The sequence below is a fragment of the Poeciliopsis prolifica genome, unplaced genomic scaffold (genome assembly GCF_027474105.1).
Source record: "Poeciliopsis prolifica strain line A6 unplaced genomic scaffold, Auburn_PproV2 SCAFFOLD043, whole genome shotgun sequence".
Classification (NCBI taxonomy): domain Eukaryota; kingdom Metazoa; phylum Chordata; class Actinopteri; order Cyprinodontiformes; family Poeciliidae; genus Poeciliopsis; species Poeciliopsis prolifica.
In genome coordinates, this window is record NW_026562418.1 from 3,068,281 (window position 1) to 3,089,197 (window position 20,917).

At 38.8% G+C, this 20,917-nt stretch overlaps 1 protein-coding gene across 2 annotated transcripts in view; it reads left to right on the top strand.

The window, feature by feature from the left end:
* khdrbs3 (KH domain containing, RNA binding, signal transduction associated 3) overlaps nt 1-20,917 on the top strand; it is a 161,567-nt gene that overhangs the window by 129,573 nt on the left and 11,077 nt on the right. For both annotated transcript variants that reach the window (XR_008607732.1, XM_055055874.1), the window contains exon 8: nt 17,000-17,052. Coding sequence is in view for 1 of the 2 variants with exons in the window: in XM_055055874.1 (XP_054911849.1) it covers nt 17,000-17,052 (53 nt within the window). In the remaining variant the exon portion in view is untranslated. The remainder of the gene's footprint in view (nt 1-16,999; nt 17,053-20,917) is intronic.

The window sequence follows — 20,917 nt, forward strand, 5'->3', positions numbered from 1 at the left end:
GGTATTCCAGCTAATAATAATAATACATTTAACTTGTATAGCTTTCCTAAACATCTTACAAGAATCAGATAAAATTACAATTGGAACATCAAATACACCAAACAGTTATAAATGCAGGACAGAAAAGTCGTCCTGTGTTTTTAGATGTGATTTGATTGTTGATAGATTGATGCAGTCAACATTTGAATCAGAAACCTTCTGTCCTTCAGACAGCAGAGCCACCAAAACCTGACGTCTAACACTGATTTTGTGTCATGATCTGCATATTTTGCTTTTTAAAAGAAATGGCGTTACCTTTTTCACATTTTTTTAACACTAAAGTCACAGACATTGTTCTATTTCCTTAAAAATTTACTGCATCGTTGTGAAGTGGAAGAAACAAGATGGTTTTGAAATTCCTTTGCTTATGAAAACAAGAATTTAAATATGCCAACCATTTGTTTTAAACCCTCCCTCAGTAAACATCTGGAAAACCGCAAACATAACTTTTTACAGACTCATTCATGCCACTCCTTTTCGAAATACACAAGCCACATACATCCAAGCGGTTGTTCACATAAGTTGCTACACGTTATGCTTGTAGGCTATAAACAGATTTAATCATCCCGAAGTCTTTAACCGTATCCAGAAGTCATACAGTTAGGGCCAGAAATATTTGGACAGTAACACAATATTTGTGAGTTGGGCTCTGCATGCCACCGCATTGGATTTGAAATGAAACCTCTACAACAGAATTCAAGTGCAGATTGTAACGTTTAATTTAAAGGGTTGAACAAAAATATCTGATAGAAAATGTAGGAATTGTACACATTTGTTTACAAACACTCCACATTTTAGGAGCTCAAAAGTAATTGGACATATAAACATAACCCAAACAAAAAAGTTTTTTCTCAATATTTTGTTGCGAATCCTTTGGAGGCAATCACTGCCTTAAGTCTGGAACCCATGGACATCACCAAACGCTGGGTTTCCTCCTTCTTAATGCTTTGCCAGGCCTTTACAGCCGCAGCTTCAGGTCTTGCTTGTTAGTAGGTCTTTCCGTCTGAAGTCTGGATTTGAGCAAGTGAAATGCATGCTCAATTGGGTTAAGATCTGGTGATTGACTTGGCCATTGCAGAATATTCCACCTTTTTGCTCTCATGAACTCCTGGGTAGCTTTGGCTGTATGCTTGGGGTCATTATCCATCTGTACTGTGAAGCACCGTCCGATCAACTTTGCAGCATTTGGCTGAATCTGGGCTGACAGTATATCCCGGTACACTTCAGAATTCATCCGGCTACTCTTGTCTGCTGTTATGTCATCAACAAACACAAGTGACCCAGTGCCATTGAAAGCCATGCATGCCCATGCCATCACGTTGCCTCCACCATGTTTTACAGAGGATGTGGTGTGCCTTGGATCATGTGCCGTTCCCTTTTTTTCTCCAAACTTTTTTCTTCCCATCATTCTGGTACAGGTTGATCTTTGTCTCATCTGTCCATAGAATACTTTTCCAGAACTGGGCTGGCTTCTTGAGGTGTTTTTGGGCAAATTTAACTCTGGCCTGTCTATTTTTGGAATTGATGAATGGTTTGCATCTACATGTGAACCCTTTGTATTTGCTTTCATGGAGTCTTCTCTTTACTGTTGACTTAGAGACAGATACACCTACTTCCCTGAGAGTGTTCTGGACCTCAGTTGATGTTGTGAACAGGTTCTTCTTCACCAAAGAAAGTATGTGGCGATCATCCACCACTGTTGTCTTCAGTGGACGCCCAGGCCTTTTTGAGTTCCCAAGCTCACCAGTCAATTCCTTTTTCCTCAGAATGTACCAGACTGTTGATTTTGCTACTCCAAGCATGTCTGCTATCTCTCTGATGGATTTTTCTTTTTTTTAAGCCTCAGGATGTTCTGCTTCACCTCAATTGAGAGCTCCTTTGACCGCATGTTGTCTGGTCACAGCGACAGCTTCCAAATGCAAAACCACACACCTGGAAACAACCCCAGACCTTTTAACTACTTACTTGATTACAGGTTAACGAGGGAAAGGCCTTTTGAGTTACTTGCAGCCTTTGGAGTCCATTGTCCAATTACTTTTGGTCCCTTGAAAAAGAGGAGGCTCTGCATTACAGAGCTATGATTCCTAAACCCTTTCTCCGATTTGGATGTGGAAACTCTCATATTGCAGCTGGGAGTGTGCACTTTCAGCCCATATTATATATAAATTGTATTTCTGAACATATTTTTGTCAACAGCTAAAATAACAATACCTGTGTCACTGTCCAAATATTTCTGGCCCTAACTGTATTTTGTCCTCTAATCTGTCATACAAAAACCCAGTTCAATGTATTGAAGTTTATGGCTGTAATGTGACAAAATGTGAAACATGAAAAGGGCATCGCTAATTCTGCTAAGAACCACATAACTCCACGACCAGCAGATTTGGATTTTCTAAATTCGCAGTTGTTTTTTTTCTCACTCTGATTTTATATGAGATTATTCTTTGTTTTCTTTCTTTCTTTCCCTCTGTGCATTAACTTCAGTCTTAAAGAGTTTCTGAACAGCCTAAAGGCATGCTCTGAATTCTCATTTCAGTATACTTATGTGTCTCAAAGAATAAAGTGTTTTATTGCAGATGAGTTTAGGGCAAGGAGCTTCATTCATTCCTGCCATTTAGCTTCGAGTGAATAACAATGATCCCGTAAAGTTTATATTTTAAATATAGTTTCAAGATTGTTAAAAAAAATAATAAAAAAGCAGTAGTCAGTTGGTGATGTACAGGAACTACACGTGTCCTTTGGGGGAAATTATTTGGACTTTTAGTCATTTGTTTTCATCAGCTCACAAAATAGACGTTCACAAGTCATTAAGTCTTTGAGAGAGAAGTGCAAGTCAAGTCTCAAGTCTTTTAAAAACATTGGGTTTATGACACTTAGTCAGGCTGAAACACTGAACTGCTGCTGAACACTTTATTTTCTTTAGCCTAAATTTGCCAATAAATACTTCTCTAAATGATGTGTGAAAATGAATACAATATATCACTGAAACCACTAAAACATTCATATTTATTTACCTTCAAAGACAAATTATAGATGAACTCAAAATCAGTTAATCCTGTATGTTATTCTGAATGAATAAAACAGAAAGTGGTTTTATTTTTTGAGAACAGGGAGGATCCGTCAAGAAACATTACGGAAAACCCATACCTGCATATCGTTGCCATGACAACCAGTCATTAGTACACCCCACAGTGACTTAAATAGGGACACATTAATTATCTCGTCAGATAATCAACACTTAGCAGCTCACGTTCACTCCTGATTATGCAAGATAAAAAAGTCGTTTTGTTCGTCGGACTCCCAGAGCCAAAGTCCTAGTCAAATCAGAAATCCTTGTTTTAGTGGCAAGTCAGAGTCACAGATTTTTATCTCTCAATAAAAAGTGAAATCTCACATTGTCATCTCACACATATGTGAGAAAGAAAGAGGTTCAAAAAGTTGAGCTTTGTTGCTACCAAGAAGCTAAACTTTGAATTAAAAAAAAAAAAAAGTAAGTCAGTGATGTAGTCATGGCTCGGCTCCTTCTCATTGCATCTCATTGTGATCAAAATATCCTAACCTGGATCACATTTAAATGATCCGACTTGAGTTGCATTGTGCTTACCGTGTTTGGCATGTCATTGCGAAATAAACTACCACAATGCGATGCGGTTGCTTTTAACACAGGGCCGTGCGCGGCTAAAAGCAGAATATCGATCTGTCTCATAACCATGCAGCTATCGCACTCTCCACGCCGCACAAGGTCAGAGGCTTTTGTCTCTTACTGTATTCTATCAGCACACAATGTCCTGGACATTAACCCACGCCAGTCTATAGGACGTCAAAGAGAAGAATGCTCGTTGCCAAGTTTACAATGTTTAAAAAAAAAATCCACCTGAATTAGCAGCAGCTGGTTTTAAAAAAGAAGAGAAAAAATGGCTCCAGGAGGGAAACGGCAACATCATTCTGTCGCTCTGGCTTTTGTTGAGGAGGGTGGTCGATGTTTGCTTTTGTAGAGGTGTCAGGTTGTATGTCACCCAGGCTTCATCCATCTTTTCTGCCATCTCTCTCTTTTTTTTTTCTTCTGGTCAATATCACAAACTCACACACACACACACACACACACACACACACACACACACACACACACACACACACACACACACACACACACACACACACACACACACACACACGCAGCTTTCCGCCTCCCCGACCGGGGAACTTTTTTTCTTTTTTTTTATCTCAGAAGCGTCGGTGTTGGGGTGAGGAGGGAGAACTCGATTCGGGAGTCGGTGGCTGTTTTCCTTTTTAAAACGCGGCCCCGTGAATAACAACGGGGGCTGCCTCGGTTGCCAGGTTGGGTGAGCGCAAGAGAGGGGAAAAGAAAAAAAATAAAAGAGAGTCTGTCATGTAGATGCTGGAGGCTGGGTGGACTTAAAGAGATTTTCATGTCTGTTGTCTGGCGGGAGACGAAGCGACTAATAGGACCCAGACATAGAAGCTTTTGCCTCCAGAGACGGCTGATTCACTTACTTCTTCTCTTATTTGTGTCCTTTATCCTGGATTTGCTTGGAAAGCTACTGTTACTGCGGGCTGACATTGAGCATGTGCGCTTCGGAGGGTTCATGCAGTTTTGATGAGTCGAGATGGAGCGATCACATTACCTTTGTTTACCCATGAACACAAGACATTTCTAAACCTATAAGCGGTGCCATTTATTAATATTGTAAAACATGCTAGTACTGCCGTACAGGGACGTTAAAAAGCATTTGCTTCCTGACAGGTTTCTTCTGATTATTTGATTAAAAAATTCCCCAAAATCAATTTTGAAAAGCCGTTTTTGAATAATGATTTTATTTATTAAAAGCACAAACCCATCGAAACTGACTTTCTGGAGGGATTCAGATTGTTGTCTGACTGCACAACCCAACTGTGCCGAAGTTTGAGGTCACTAAATAATGGACAGATTTCCTTTCCCATGTTTTTTTTCGATACAGGGAATTATCGATTATCTCAAGGTGTACAGACCCTGAAGCCGCAAAGTAGTTCACCATCACACCACTGACTGCTGATTTCATGTTTTTTCGCCTCTCAAATGCAGGTGACATGGGCTGACACTACAGGAAGTAAAGAGCATCCCTGACAGTGTGAATGTGTGAAACATGTCAGTTGTTGACGTCATTCCAGATGTCTTTCTTCGTCACCTTATTGTCCTGAAATTCTTAGAAATCATCAAGGTGTTGACCTTTGTGCTGTTTGAACTGAAGTGATTTTCACATTTGAATTTTCACACATGCGCCAATTTTGTCTCCTATTTTTTTATTGTTGTTCAATTAATAATGTTGAAGTCAGTAGCTATGTTTCTGACCAATAGTGAGGCAAATTTTGAACAACCTTTTAAAATGGGGCAAAAAACAAATAAAACATGAACAAGGCGTGTTAGAAGTAGAAATGCACTAATCTGATATTAATATTTACGTCTCATATTGAGAATTCCTAATTGCGTTTTCTGAACCATTTGAAAGAAGGTTTTTTGCAGTTTGACCATTCCAGTCAACATTTTTGTTTTTGTCAATTTCTTTATTATTGGCTGTTCTACTAATAATTGCACAGACTTAAAAAGTTAAAGTTGTTTTTTGACCAAGCTTGTGAAGCTATTGGTGTGTTGAAGTGCTGTACTGGTGCCGAGTTATCAAATTAATTTTTGTACTTTTCAGTACAAGTCTCTGTATTTCAAGAAGAAATATTTAACTCTATTAATCTGTTTTTCTGCATTGGGTTGGGTCAGTATCGGCTGATGCTAAACCTCAGAAATCTGTATCGGAAGTGAAAAACGTGGATCGGTGCATCCCTAGACAAAACATAGCGCAATCTAAAAGTGGAAATATGCATTTTTATGGCAGCATACTTGATGGAAATAGTGTTTTTCTATTAAAAACAAAACTTTGAATCCCTATAGATACAGTTATATATTCACAGCTTTGTGACGGACAAAGATAGACGCCATTGTCTCTCCAAGCCCAAGCACAGTCATAACAGGTCCCATCTGCAGCAGGGCCCAGAGGAGACTATATATATAAAAATATGTGTGTGTGTGTGTGTGTGTGTGTGCGTGTGTGTGTGTGTTTGTGTGTATAGGTGAAAGTGTGTTTGTGTGTTTGTGTATACGTACGTGGACTTGGAGTCTCCTAACAATGTTTCTGGCAGCCTAAGGAGCTCCCAGTCACCAGCCTGAGCTCCCGACTGCGTGGCAGGATTTCACTTGCCGCAGGATAACAAGCTGAACAATTTACAGTCTCTCTGTCATGGTATTACTCTGGTGGCTCCCGCCAGAAGCAGACCTGCCTTTTGTGAGCAGGAAGGAAAAAGGAGAAGGCTGAAGGCTCGCAGGCTCCCCAACTGGTTCTGACGCCGCACCAGATACGATAATTAACTGGAAAAACATTTGTGTTGATGTAAGGAAAGCAGCTGCAGAAGGATGATGTGTCTTTCTCTTCAGTACAATCCTGCTGCATACGGTGAGGCATTATCTTACCTAGATCCATTGATTCAGCATAGCAGAAATGCATTTCATTGATTTTTATCCACTATTGGGCCTAAAAATGTCGACAACTGATTCCTTGTTTTCCACACACAATAATGGTGCTCGGTGCTCCTCAGACCGTTTTCACTCTGGGAATGAAATATACCTAATACATTTTACAACTACCTGAAAAATTCTCATTTGTTTTTTTTTGTTTTGTGTATATATTAATTTGGTCTGATTAACAGATTACAAATTAAAATCAAACTCTCACACATATGCAACAATGCAATTTTTTAAAGGGTTTGACAGGTTTGAAAAGTCTGGAAAATAAAATTCTAGAAGAAGTGTTGGCACCTATTTTGAATTCCCTCAAACTTACTGATTTGTTACCACAATAATGTATATCACTTTTTCTGCTTACAATAATAGACTAATAACTTCTCCAGTTTGGGTAGCAGATTTTGCTTTGCTCAATGTACATCAGAAATTTAAAGTACAGTTTTTTTCTTAATCTCATTTAGTCCACTGGAAGATTTAACTTTCTCTTTATTTTATATCAGAAAGTAGTTATGTTCCTTTAACATTACCTATCCACAACTAAAAAACCTAATTTAATGTTGATATTTTCTCAATGTTTTTTTTTCTCAGAACAGAAAGTTCAATTGTCTGCCATCGAACACACCGTTAAAAATCTGATGTTTAAAATGAGCTGAAAGCAACTTTTTATGAGATTAGCTTCTGATTTAGCCGATTAGCTTCTAGATGGATGTTCTGACAATCAAGTTTAGAGTTTATGGAGCCAATCTGTGAAATGAAAGTAACAGCTGCAGTCTGGCTGTTGTTTTACCACTGGCCATTGCGTTGGCATCAAAGCTGTGTAAATGTTTATTATTATTATTATTATATTATTATTATTATTATTATTATTATTATTATTATTATTATTATTATTATTATTATTATTATTAGGCATTAAAAATCCAGCTGAAATGAGAAGTTGAAGTTCACCTTTTTTTTTCTCACGGACTGAAGTTAGAACACGTCAAATTTCTCTTGTCTAAGATCAATTCAAATTACCAATAACATGTCTGTTTGCAAAGTATAACAATAATGAGAGAAAGAAATAGAACAAACTTTATTCATTAAGTTTGTGAATACAAACAGGAGATTCTACTTTAGCTCGCATTGAGAAAACTGCAGTAGATGATAAAAAACACTTAGTGAGTAAGAAAATAGAGCAGTATTTAGAATATGTCAGAAATTTCTTTATTAATGTCTTCAATACAAAGCTTACACATTTTCTCAGTATTTTGTAGCATTGCCGTAAAACAGTTTGATTTTGGTCAAATGTTTCAATTTTTTTCCCCACAATCTTCTGACCAATAGTTTGCTGGGGTTCTGGCCCAGTTCTCATGACAAAACTTGCTCACATACACCAAAACATCGACTGTGTTATCTTTTAACCACTTTGGTCTGATTTTGGTGAATGTGTCTTTTATTTGTTGTATGTTAACGTTTGGTTTCCACTGCATTTAACCTGCAAACTCTTATTTCATGTGATTTGCTTCCACTTGACATACAAACTGCAGTTCTCCTCCCAAACAGTAGGAGTCACTATTCAAATTCCTTTAATCCTGCAGCAAATGTATGTTTCATGTGCATTTAGTTTGGTTCTCTCAAAGCATGTCAAATGGTGTTTCAAGAAGACGCCCACAGAAAGATGGCTTGTGAGATACGAATGTATAAACACAGGACCTGTTGACTGGCAACATCCAGTTTTTTATGGAATTTCTTGGAGGGGAAAATAAATAAAAGGACATTACAGTAAGACCTCAAGAAACTGAGTCGACACCTTTAAAATATTCCATTTCCTTTCAAATACCTCCCATCAATATTTATATCTGGTGTCACACTCTTGTAACATAAACATCCTATGAATTTTCCAATAAATAAACACTCCTGTCTGTAGAATCCCTTCTCTCAACATCATCGGTGCAAACAGTGTCATGTCATTCAGCACGTCTATTGAACGTTTTCCAACTGTGATACTGATAGATATATATCCTTTGCTTTTAACATTTAAAAAACGTTCTGCGACACATCACTGTCTGAAGAGGCAGGGGGAACAAACCCTCACAAATGAAATGAGACAAAGTGTGCACTGTACTGTACACATGGTGTCAAATAGAACAGCCAAGCTTGAGTCATTTAGACGTAATTAAATCTGAAAGGCAAATAAGGCCCTCGCAACATTAAGACATGAGACTTGAGCTTACAGGCTCCTTTTAGACGCCCTAAAGACATTTCACGACATTTCCATTTTTCAGAAGAGCGCCGGCGCCTTGGGGAAGCTCTCAGAACGCTACCGCGGCGTGACAGCCGTGGCAGGCAGACCAAGAGCTTCCACATCGGATCCTCATCTCTGTCCTCATAGACGAAAGCCGTATATTTGGGAGAAGCAGTGGAGAGTTTCGGTTCGGCATAACCAATCAGGTTCTGAGGTCAAGCAGGCTGGAGGGCGGTCTCTGGTGTAGAGAGTGTTCTTAATTTTATTAGCAAAGATGAAGGGAGGACGGCTCTGTAGGGAGGCAGCGGCGGCAAAGGACACTTGAAGAGGTCAAGATGAGGGGACCTCTCAAAGCACAGGGGCGATCAAAGTATTATTTCATACTTGACGCTTTAAAAGATTCCTCGTGGATATTGCTTTGCGATGCTCCCCTGCAGGCTGCATCTCAGAGGTCCACAGGCAATGTTTCATAAAAGAAAGATGAATCATACAGAAACATTAGTAAACCCTTGTGCCGTAGATGTGCGCAGAGGGGAGTGGCATGGCTTCCTAACTTTCATCATGTAGCACATTTGAATCACCTCCAAAACAAGCAGCTCTGCCAAAACAAAGGTCCCGTAATGTCGTTTTTTCCCTTCCTGCTGTTCTGAACAGGGAGGGTGATACGTTTTTCTGAAAGCAGAGGATCTGAGGTGAAGAGCACAATCCGTCTTGTGTGCATATTGCTTTCTTTGTTTTATGATATTCAGCAGGAAATGCAGTTGTGTTGGTGGGTTTGCAGGTTTGTGGGATTTCTGCACTTTTCTATATTTTCAAAACGATGTTAGTCATTTTGTTCCTCCGCCCTTGTGCTGTTGTGGCCAGTTTGTTCTTCACTTTTCTCGGTACAGAAAGCACCCAAAAAGTAGGATGTTTTAAAGCAACCAATTATTACCCACAAGGACAACATTTTATTGAAACCTCATGGGTCTTTTTTATTATTTATTCTGTACTTACAGTCAGCAGCCAGATTCATTTTTGAGGTGGGGTGGCCATGGGGTGTTTGTCACTTCTGTTACGCACTTTGAATGTCAGGTGTGTACATTCGTTCAATTGGTGATGACACCTGTCAATCAATTCAGTGGGTTTGTCGCAATTTGTCCCGAAGTAATTAGTAAACACCCCTTACCTGGAGGACAACGTTTTGGGTCCACCATACGGTGCGGCGAGATTTGATGATTGTTTGCTATTAAATGTGGTTACAGAGATTTGGTGGAAAACAATCAGAAAAAAATGTTAAAAGTTGCCAGTGGGAACATCCAGAAGGCAGCTTTACACAAAGCATTTAGATGGTAGAATGGACTTTATTTCATTTTCAAAACTGGAGTCTGGAAAAGTGTAAAAGATGGATAAGCCGACCTAAGAACAGCTGAATACAGAGATCGACGGTATTAAAACACCGAGTTTGTATGAAGGTTTTGTCATCATTACATCACTGGTGTGAACCCACCAGTAAGTGGGTGACCCATCTTCAGTTCACCAAACCAGACACATGCACACACACAAAGCTCATAAAGCGGCGACCCACCAGAACCGCGCGCACCATAAAAACTCTGGCAGGATCCAAATATGCGCTCTTAGAACTACAGGAGGATTCAAACTCCTCTCATTCATTTTTAGCTTTCAGAAAAAACGGCAAACTGCCAAATTTACAAAAGTAAACTGACCAATAACATTTAGGCTTTGACGCGCGCGCCTCTAGAACTCACACAGACTCACTACCTACAAGATGTTTTGACACAATAGAGTTATTTTTCTCCTAAATGTTGTTAATAGTAAAGAGGATTAGATACTAAAAAAATTAAAATAAAAAATAATTATTTTCTGTTTTTACTTAAAGGAAAATCTCCAGGTACACACAGTGCATACAGCCGTACAGCTGCGGGCGACCTGAGCGCAGCTACTTATTATAAGTCCTAAATACGCATAATACAACTATGCTGGGGATAAATATGACAAAAATCACAACTGGTCAAATATTTGGAACTTTAAAAACCAATGAAATGGATGTTAAATATCTTCCAGCAATGCCAGTTTAGACCAGCAGCACAATCTGGATGCTCTGGGTCTAAAACCAAAAGGCAGCGCAGATTATATTTGCTGCATGTTCCACAAATTGCGGGGGAAAGAGATGTGTGAGTGGGACCGATAACCAGGCAGACTGCTGACAATATTTTTGCATTAAAAACAAAATGGAAAACACCATGAATAAACTTTAATGTGCTTAGCCGACAAAAATGAATTTCAACAACCAACAGAGGCCTGAAAAACATCAGTCGCCATCGATACTAATGGCTACTGATGGCTGATTGGCTTTTGGAAGAGCAAAGAAGGTAAAAAATTCACACAATTATTTTTTGATCTGAGCCAAAATGAGCTGCTCTGGGCAAAGTGTGGGGCATTTGGTCCGGACCAGTAAACGGACATGAGCATGATGTCTTTTTTTTTTCTTCTTTTTTTCATCCCAACGCCATTAGAAAGAAAACATCAATACAGAAATCTCATTTAATCTTTAGGCAGAATTGGTTCTGAGCTGGACCGGATCAGAGTCAAAGCCTTTTTTCAGATGTCCATCAGACTGGTTCATGATCCCAACCCGACCCTGCTATGATCTGCAGCCTTACATCTCAGTGCTGGAAGTTTTATCTGTACCTCTGCCTGCATATAAACACAGAAAGATGTCAGTCACAGATTGTCAGAGTTGTGTGCAGTCTGTGTAAATGTCTGGCGGGACCAGCAGACGGGCAGCGCAGGGCCGTAAAGCGGAGGGAGCGGGTGGGAGCAATTTTCTCCTGGGCCCCATGTTCTGGTCGTTATGCTTATAGTCTGCCAGGTCTTCTGTGAATGAGCACTGAAAATAGTGTTCAAAATGAAAGCTCGCAGCTTTCTAAAGGTTGAAAATAAAGCTGGACCACAACTAATCATTTTAGTTAGTTAGTTTTTTTTTTTTTTTGCTTTTTCAGGGGGTTTTTTTTGGGTTGCCCAATGTTAAAGTTCAATTTCATTCCACTCAAAAACAAACGAGAAGGAAAAGCACAAAGGTCCAAACAGTCAACAAAGTGCCAGACATAAAAAAGTTATCTAACAAATTATAAGGGATTAGAATTCAGATAAAATGGAAAGAGTTAAAGTAGAAATAAAACACTTAAGAATGGAAATTATTTCAATTCAAGCTAAATTTCTTTGCTATGATACAAACATTTTGGCAGAAAAATGCTGGATATAGAAATGCAGCACTAAGTGATTATGAAAGTTAATTATCTGCTTGATTTACCTATTAATAGACTGATACTCCCTGTTAGATGTATTTCAAAGTTTATTCTCTCCTTTTGTTTGAATGTTGCATCAAAGGTCCTCTCACTAATGTCTTCAGTTTGAGGCTTTTCCTGTCACTCAGGCGCAGAACAGAAATGTCAGTGATAAAACACCTGAAGTCTTTGCAGCGTCTTACTGCAGCATCAATAACAGTTTAATCGTTTTGTCTTTTTTTCCCCTTTCAATCTTGTCACTTTAAGATGAACCTTTTCAGTCTGGCCTCTGTCGCCCTCGTGGTGCCTTCACCCACATTGTTTTTTAAAGGTGGACAGCTCATAAAGATGAATGACGGGTGTGTGGGGGTAATTAGCCAATCTGAGGTGACGGGAACAGATGTACATAACTCTGTAAATTAAATCTGCATGGAGAACAAGGCAAGTCGCCTGATCACCCAGTTTCATTGACAGAGAGAGACTACCCCCACACACACATCTTTTAGAATTGATTTCATTAAGTTTCCTAAAAAAAAAAAAAAAAAAAACCTTGAAATTGCACAATTTTTCTAGACAAAGCTGGAAGGCAGACTTATTTTGGAAAGTCAATTCATTTCCAATGGGCCATTTTGTCCCTCTTTGTGTCTCTCCAGTAGGAGGTCAGAGCTGGAGACAGCCAGGCAATCAGCCGGCACACCAAGCAATCACCAGTGTATCCATAACGAAGGTTTTCTTTGGAAATTACATGCGCGTCATTTCAGGCAAAATTGTGAGGGGGAATAAACTGTAGTATTCGTTCTTTCTTTTCTTTTTTTTGTTTTTTTTGGCTTTTTTTCTATTTCCCATTGTAATGTTATCTGTGGCAGAAATCACTGAGCTGGTATAATCAGAGCATTCAGCGTGTGGCAGTTTTCATCTGCATTTTACTTCTCCAACATTTCTGCAAAGAATGAATAGAGAAAAAAAAATATGATCACACAGGAAGGAGATATTTTTGGCTTCAGGATTCGTGGGGACGAAGAGGTAAAGAGTGCAAAAATGCAGAAAATGGGTTAACAGAATAGAAGCTGCTCTGGCCGTATTAGACCAATCCTACATTGCACCTGAAGTCTCCCTTAAATGTCCTTCTAGATTTCTTCAGAATTCTCACAGAGGACTGGAAGAGTAATGAGGATGTTTGAAAGCAAAGTCCGTGAGGGATGTGCTCTACATCATTCAGATTTAACACCGCCATCTGTTTCATGGCGCCCTCCAACAGCAACATCGGGGCTTCAGACGAAGCATTTACGCAGATGACAGATGCGTTACCTGAGGAAAAGTTGGCCTGGGCTTAACACGTCTGATAAAGGAGACACACATTTCTAATAGGTGTCGGCTTTTTATTCGTCGTGCTGGTTTTGGCCAATCTTTTTCCCTTTTTCTCGGCCTGGGGAGACACTAAGCAGCTGACTCCTTCTGGTAATGAATGTCAAATCAAAAGCTGACCTATTTAGAAAGGCAAAGCTCTTTCGCACCTATGACAGGATGATATCTTTCCTGAGCTCCACCACAGGCGTCTCTCCTCAGACAAGTCCGTGCTGCTGGCTGTACTCCCTGAACTTACATGTTGATTCATCCATACTGCATTGTGCACTGCAGTGCTTCCCAAAGATTTTCTGGAACCCCCTACGGATTACAATAACCCCCCACTCCCCCAAAAAAGGGAAAAATAAAATAAAAACTCAACTGGGCACACACATCGTTCAATCAGACATAAACCTCACACATTCAAACACCACTGAAGTTAATTTCACATTTCAGGTTGCAACAAAACACACTACAAATCTTTACAGTGAAATACTTTTGTGTAGCTGGATTTATTATTTTATTTCCATTCATGCATACCGCTTCTTCGCTACATTAGCTTGTTGTTTTGCTGTGTTTCTCTGTGGCCTATCTCAAAGTGTATTTACGTTTTTATCAACCATTTTAAAGTTGGATAAGCATCAGACACAAAGTGAGCGATACTTTTCTAAGCAGAAATAACAACTGATATGGTTTGAGCAGCTAAGTGTACAGCAGGTTCTCAAATTAGATTGTAAGCTTTTAGCTTCCCAAAGCAGGACTTTCCAGGACTCCTTGACCTTCAGGATTCACCTCGCAACCTGTAATTGAAAGGAGAAAGTGGCTACGGCGCGAAGTTATGTCGCAATATTGACTAAATGTCACCTCAGAAATTAGAGGGGCCCAACAGCTTCTGCTGTTCACTTTCTTGATGGTGGGAATACGTCCACGCCTGAAGCTCCCAGCTCAGCCATATCTGACATTTCAACATGCAGGTGGAAAAAAAATGATTTCCTCCTGGAAGTTAGGCTCTGTTTCTAAACACAGCAAAATAAGTGATGCACAAATGGCAGTGAGGTGCAGCTCCGAGGTTTGGATCGCAAAATCTGGATCTCTATGTTATAGCTTTATAGAATGTGACAGCTGTAGTATAGAGGAAAGCTGAGAATTCTCCAATACACGTGTGCAAGCACCTGTGAATTGCAACAAATTGATTTACTGTCGCTCATGAAGATGACGCTCATTTTAATGACTACTCTGGAATTTACTCCATTTTAGCTGAATGTGAGATCTAATTGTTAAGCATCCTGTCAGGTCTTGTCTCTGGGTGAGCAGCGTGATGAGCTGGAACACACATTTACATGTTTCTCTGTCTCCACCTCTCCTGTCTCTTAAAGGAGCCTCGGGAGCTGGTCTTGTTTTCCACCATGATACCTTGGCAGGAGAACAGCACTCTGTTTTCACTTGATTCACATCTTTAGTTCTCGAGTTTAGTGACTTCATACCTATGTAGGATCTTGCATTATAAGGTACCGAAAGATGACAAAAAGCCCTGCTGCTTTGTGGTGTTACTTGGTGCCGATTTGTTGTTGTTTAGCTAAACAAACCATGTTGGAACCAATGTGGTGATTTTGCCCCCATTTGGTTCCTGCTCTGAAGATTTTTTCTAAATGAAAAATATTACTGACAAGAATCCTCTTCAGGAGACTGTTATACAAAGACCGTGTGTCAGTCAGAGGCTTCTGCATAAACGCTGTAACACTGGATGCTACAGAAAAGCTGTGTTGCTGCCCACAGCCATGAGAGTCTACAAAAATTTAAAGAAAATTCAATAGCATGACTTACAGTAACATTTAATTTCCTCTTTGGGGTTGAAAAAGTATTTTATATACATATTGAATTAAATTGAATATTATTATTTTATTAATTTATTGTGATTCTAAGCACGTTTGGATCAGTTAGCTCTTGACTAGTTAGGAAAAAATGACCCCTGATTTCACAGAATTAACTCCTGTTGGTCGATTTTAGTTTTTTGAGTCACACAACCTCGTTTCAACTAAGCAAACTGTCAGTGAACAGAAACAAAAGATTGGCATTAAAAAGGTGAACAAAACGCCCCACAGTCAGGTAACAATTAACATTTAGCGAGCAAGAAGTATCCTGTGGCTGACGGCCTCAATATGCCCCACAACACCGGATACAAAAAATACTTCAATTGCAAATGTACAAAGTACTTAGTGTAATGTAATTTTTAATGCATAAACTTTAGTTAGATGATAGTTCCAAAAAAATAAATTGGTAACATATTTCCGCAAATACTGACATGTGGAACATGGCTGTCGTGACAACTGCCTTCACTTTGTTGTTCATTGATTAGAAAATGTCAATTTGTTTTACAATAACTTATCTTATGTTTTGTCAAATACCAGGGGTGCACCAATTGAAATGTTCTTGCTGATTGCCAATTACCGATCTTTAAAACGCCAAAGAGTCGGCCAATTCTGATTTTGGCCGACTCAAATTTCTTTTGTCTGAAATGTTGGGAACTCACCCAACTGAGTTGCTAACACTCGGCTGACTATTGTTTCTCACAGCAGAGGACCCTGGTTGATGTTTAGACATTTACTGATGTAGATAAGATCGGTGGAAAAGATCGGCTTCATGTGTAAGCATCGTCTTTTCACTGATTAATTAAGGCCGACATATTGTCTTGCCGATAAACCAGTGCACCCCAATCAAATACATTTATGCCATACAGATAACATTCACTCGTATTTTCCAATTAAAAAAAAAAAAAACCTGCAGGAGAAAAGCAGCTTCTCTTCAGCCTCTTATTGCCCTTTAGCCTTTCAGGTTCACAGTCCTAAAAACAGCTACTTAACCATGGAGGGAGGAGGAAAAAAGTATAAATTTGTTAGTTGTGCAGTGTCACAGCTGTCACCTCTTTGCCCTCAGCAGTCAGCCGGTGTCGACTTGGCGTTTGGGGGGTTAGGGGGGGTTTGAATGACGCTTTCAGCTCTCTAATCTGGGGAGCAGAGAGGTGCTGCTATCGCTGACAGTGTGACTGACAGGCAGGCGGAGAGGACCCAGCTGTGATGGCTGCTGTCGGCTCAGTGGCAGCCTTATGATGAATTGCCTCTCCTGAATGATAGCGCTGTTACCGAGTGATGTCGATGCAGGATTGTTCTGTCACCGCCTCACCGACGGCCGCGAAAAGGGTAAAAATAAAATAAACAAGCAGAGAAATAAACCGCTATGCAACTCGTGCCCCATTTTATTATTTTTTTTTTACTTCTATATTAATGTTGCCACGCGTCATACGTCTCCATAAGCAGCAATATGGAAGCAGAAGCTTGCGGGGGAGAAAATTGTCTTGTACGTTTACAAAGTTTTAAGTGATGTAAAGTATTCATTCTTTCTTTTTTGATGCAGCTGCACAATTAATTATCCTCATAGTAAGAGAAGCTGAAAATTATTTGTAGAAAAATGCAATAAATTACATTTGTTCTGTGCCTTATTTCCTGATATTCACCTTCATTTTCTGTCTGCTTCCAGCTCAGATGACTACTATGAATATGGACACAGTGGGGAGTCATATGAGTCGTACGGTGAGTCACAGACCTCCTTTTCCATTGTATATACGCATAACAAATATATATAAATATGGTGTCAATTGTCAGAACAATATCTCTTTTCATTTCCTCACTCTAGTCTGCTGGCTTTACTCAGTTGCCATAGCACCTGGCTAATGGAGTGCTGTTTCAGACACATTCAGACTGAGCGTGTTTTAAAAGTCATTTGTCACTAATCAGAACCTCTTCAGCTCATTTAGATAATTAGGTGGAAGCAGTGTTGCTCGAAATTAAAAACAATTACCAAGAGTGGAGGCTTAAGGTGCAGGAGTGTATATTTATAACCGCGTCGTTGTAAATATTGACTGACATTTTTTGCATCACTCCAGTTTCTATTTTTGAGAATTGTTTCGGGGGGGGGGGGGAAATGCTTGAGGTAAGATATCCGGGGGTTAAATGCTGATTTTTTTTTTTTTCCTCAGCTCTGTAGAGGAAAACGTCAAAACAAAATAAAAATAGAGGATAACCTTTACATCATCCCTAATCCTTCTGCAGCTAAACCAGGAAATAAAGGAGCAGAGTTTACTGCTTTGTAGAAGGTGTTTATATTTCTTTGCAAAACGATTTTCACCCATTTGGCTTTTTTATATTTTGTCATGTTGGAGCATTTTCGACTATGAGTTAAAAAAAACTGAAAAGTGTGGCGTGTAGAAGTTTTACTCCTGAGTCAATGTTTTTGCAAAACTACTTCAGCTGCAAATTCAACTTCAAGTGTTTATTTATGTTTTTGTAATTTTGCATATCAGTCTGGCAATTCTTAAGAAAATTAAGATTTCACCTAATTTTCTGTGTAAAACAAATCCAGCTAAGTTAGATTGGATAGAGAGTGTTATTAAATTCAAGCCTGTCTGCTGATTTAGGTTCCGGTCTTTGATTGAACCACTTAAATACATGGATACATTTTGGTCTCCACCGTTCTGTTATACCGTTCCTATAGAAAATATTCACCTCTGTGGATGTTTTACCCTTTTTGATTATTTTTTTCATGATATTTTTTTTTTGACAAAAGAAAAAAATTGTCAAAGATCAGCTTATTCCTACCAACACAGTTACTGCACTCAGGTGATCTATACTTATAATAAGACAAGTAGCACCAACTGACTGGACCTCTGTTGAATTAAGTAAGTCACTTTAAAGATGGGGAAAAAAAATATCTTCTGTTAGATATTTTTATTTAACTGTCATTACTGCAGCATTTTTGGCGGGCTATGTTGTGGCAAACTGGCTGTAGTGTAGCAGGGAACAAGTGGGACTCGGTGAGCAATAATGTACCTTTAATTACTATATTTGGATTCTGAATATTAAACTAATTTAACATGGTTTCAGGACAGTATTAACACTTTTTGCCTGTTTGGTACATATTTTTGACATTGGCAGGTCGAACACAACTAAAGTGCCAGATTTGGCCTGTGGGGGGCCAAAGGTCAATATTTGTTTTATGTGGATGGTTTTTCTCCTTTATTTTATGCAGAGCTGCTTCTGCTTCACTGCCATTTACATTCCCAGCCAAAAACCTAAATATCACTTCATTACCATGATGCCGGTTTCATCCTAGGTTGCTGGACAAAATGAATACTTTAATAAACTTCTTCTCGCTTCTGGTTTGGAGCGATCAAATCCGAAGCGAGTTTGGACCAGCTGCACTTTCTGCAAACTTCTGGCAGAGCTCAACCTCCCTGAGGCAGTGTTCAGCAAACCTATGTCAGCTTTCTGACATGATCGGTAAGATGCGGGCCAAGGTCAGATCTGCTGCCGAGTGCCTCCAGATGACAGCGGAATTGCAGAGCTGTAACCGCGCAGCTGTGGAGCAGCAGGTCGATGCATCTTTTATATTGTGCTGTACATCTGGCCTTAGTGTGAACTTGACTTGTTTTGGAAGCTGTTTGTTGTGAGTGCAGGCTAATTCTCTAATACTGCATTATCGCAACGCCGTGTTGACGTTTCGTCCTGATCCAGCTCTTAAATTGGATTATTGAAATGTATTATTCATGATACGGGATGCAAAAAAAGACAAATGTTTCAATTAAACAGATGCCAAGGCGGAGGGATGCTTTCGGTGTCAGCAGGATTAGACAAAACCAACGTGGCCAAGTTTAATAAAAATAAATAAATAAATAAATAAAAATGGTAGGATGGTAGAAAATAATGCTGCCTTCAATAATAGTGGAGTTTTTGATTCATGGTTCCTTCCAAAAGTATTCATACCCCTTCAATTTTTTTCACATTGCAACAAAATTTCAATATACGTTATTGAAACTTTATGTGACAGACCAACACAAAGTCACTCTCAAAATAAAATTGTCCCTCACTGGGGAAACCTGTCAGATGGGTAATCTGAAGCATGTAAATTAAACAGCACAAAAAAACAAACATAATTTACAGCACAAAATCTACAAAGTGTGCACAGACCTGTTATAATAAATTTGCTGGACAATAAATTGTGCCAGAAGTTATTGAGATACATGATAACATGTTTGCGACCGTTTTCAAGTAGGTGATGGTGAAGAACACATTCTCAAAGATAAATAAACTTTAAATTCTAATAAACATGTTACACTGGTAATGGAAGACATTTTAAAAATAAAAAAATGAAAATAAAACATCAAAAATAAGTAATATAATGATGAATTCTGAAGTCTCTGTAAACAACCTTTAATAAAGGTTGAGACCAAAGCATTAGACCGACGACTTCTAGTTTTTGGTAGAAAGAGAGAAAAGAGAAAATGGATATATCATGAAAATGGAAATTGTGGAGCTCCATTTGATTTGTCATGTGATTAATTGATTTATTGTGAAAGTGTGCATGCATATGTTTGTGCAAAAAAAAAAAAAAGCAGCAGAGTAAGAAGTGGAAAAAAACTGTGTATGTTCAGTAACAGCAAGAATGTTATTTGAAATGGGAAAAACAGAGCAAATGACTGCAGGGATGTGAACACTTAGAGTTTGTTGGGAGCCATGATGGTTGTAGTCCTTCCTTCCTCCCAGCTGCAGGGAGGACCTACGATGACGCTCCTCTGTACGCTCAGCCTGCAGCTCCTGTTTGTGAAGTAAATTTAAAAAATCTTTTCAATTAGATATTGCAAATACGAAAGGCCTGTATGAAAAAGGAATGCAGTTTGAATCCAGTTGGATCTTTGTTGTAGTTCTGACGGTGTGTTTAGGGTAATCGAAGAAAAACTAATTCCACAGCAGGATGCTGTCATGCTTCTGTCTGGCATGGAGAACAAAAAGCTTCCTGGCTAATGAGAGCAACGTTTCCTCCATGCTGCCTTCATTTAGCCTTCAGTTTATAACAAGCGTAACGTTCCTGTACGTTTGTAGTTCATATGTCCATAAAACATCTCTGTGTTTCACAGTAGGAAAGGTTTGCTTTTTCTCAAATATCTTGTTGACTCATTATTGAATTATAGTTGATTATAGTTGGTTATAATTTTTGACTTTGGTCCCCCTATTCAAAATAACTGAAAAGTGTCTAAAACCAGATATTCTGTCAGATTATGTGATTTCTACACTGAGAATGACATACACGCAGTTAAAAAGCAAAAAAGAGAGACTAAATATAAGTACAAGTGCAACGTTTCTAAATAGCATTTTATTAAAAAAAACAAAAAAAACTCTTAAGATAATACAGGAACATTTATTAAATTACAAAAAATGTAATTATTTCAGCAACTCATCACTAAGTGAAACACAATCTATAGAATAATTAAACAAGCTTGATGGTTTAGCACCTTTATTTTTTCTTATAATGATGATTTTCTACTTACCTCTAATATGAACACAGTTAAAAATCAGGATAATACATGAGACCAAGAAAAAACTATTTCAAAAAAATAGTAAT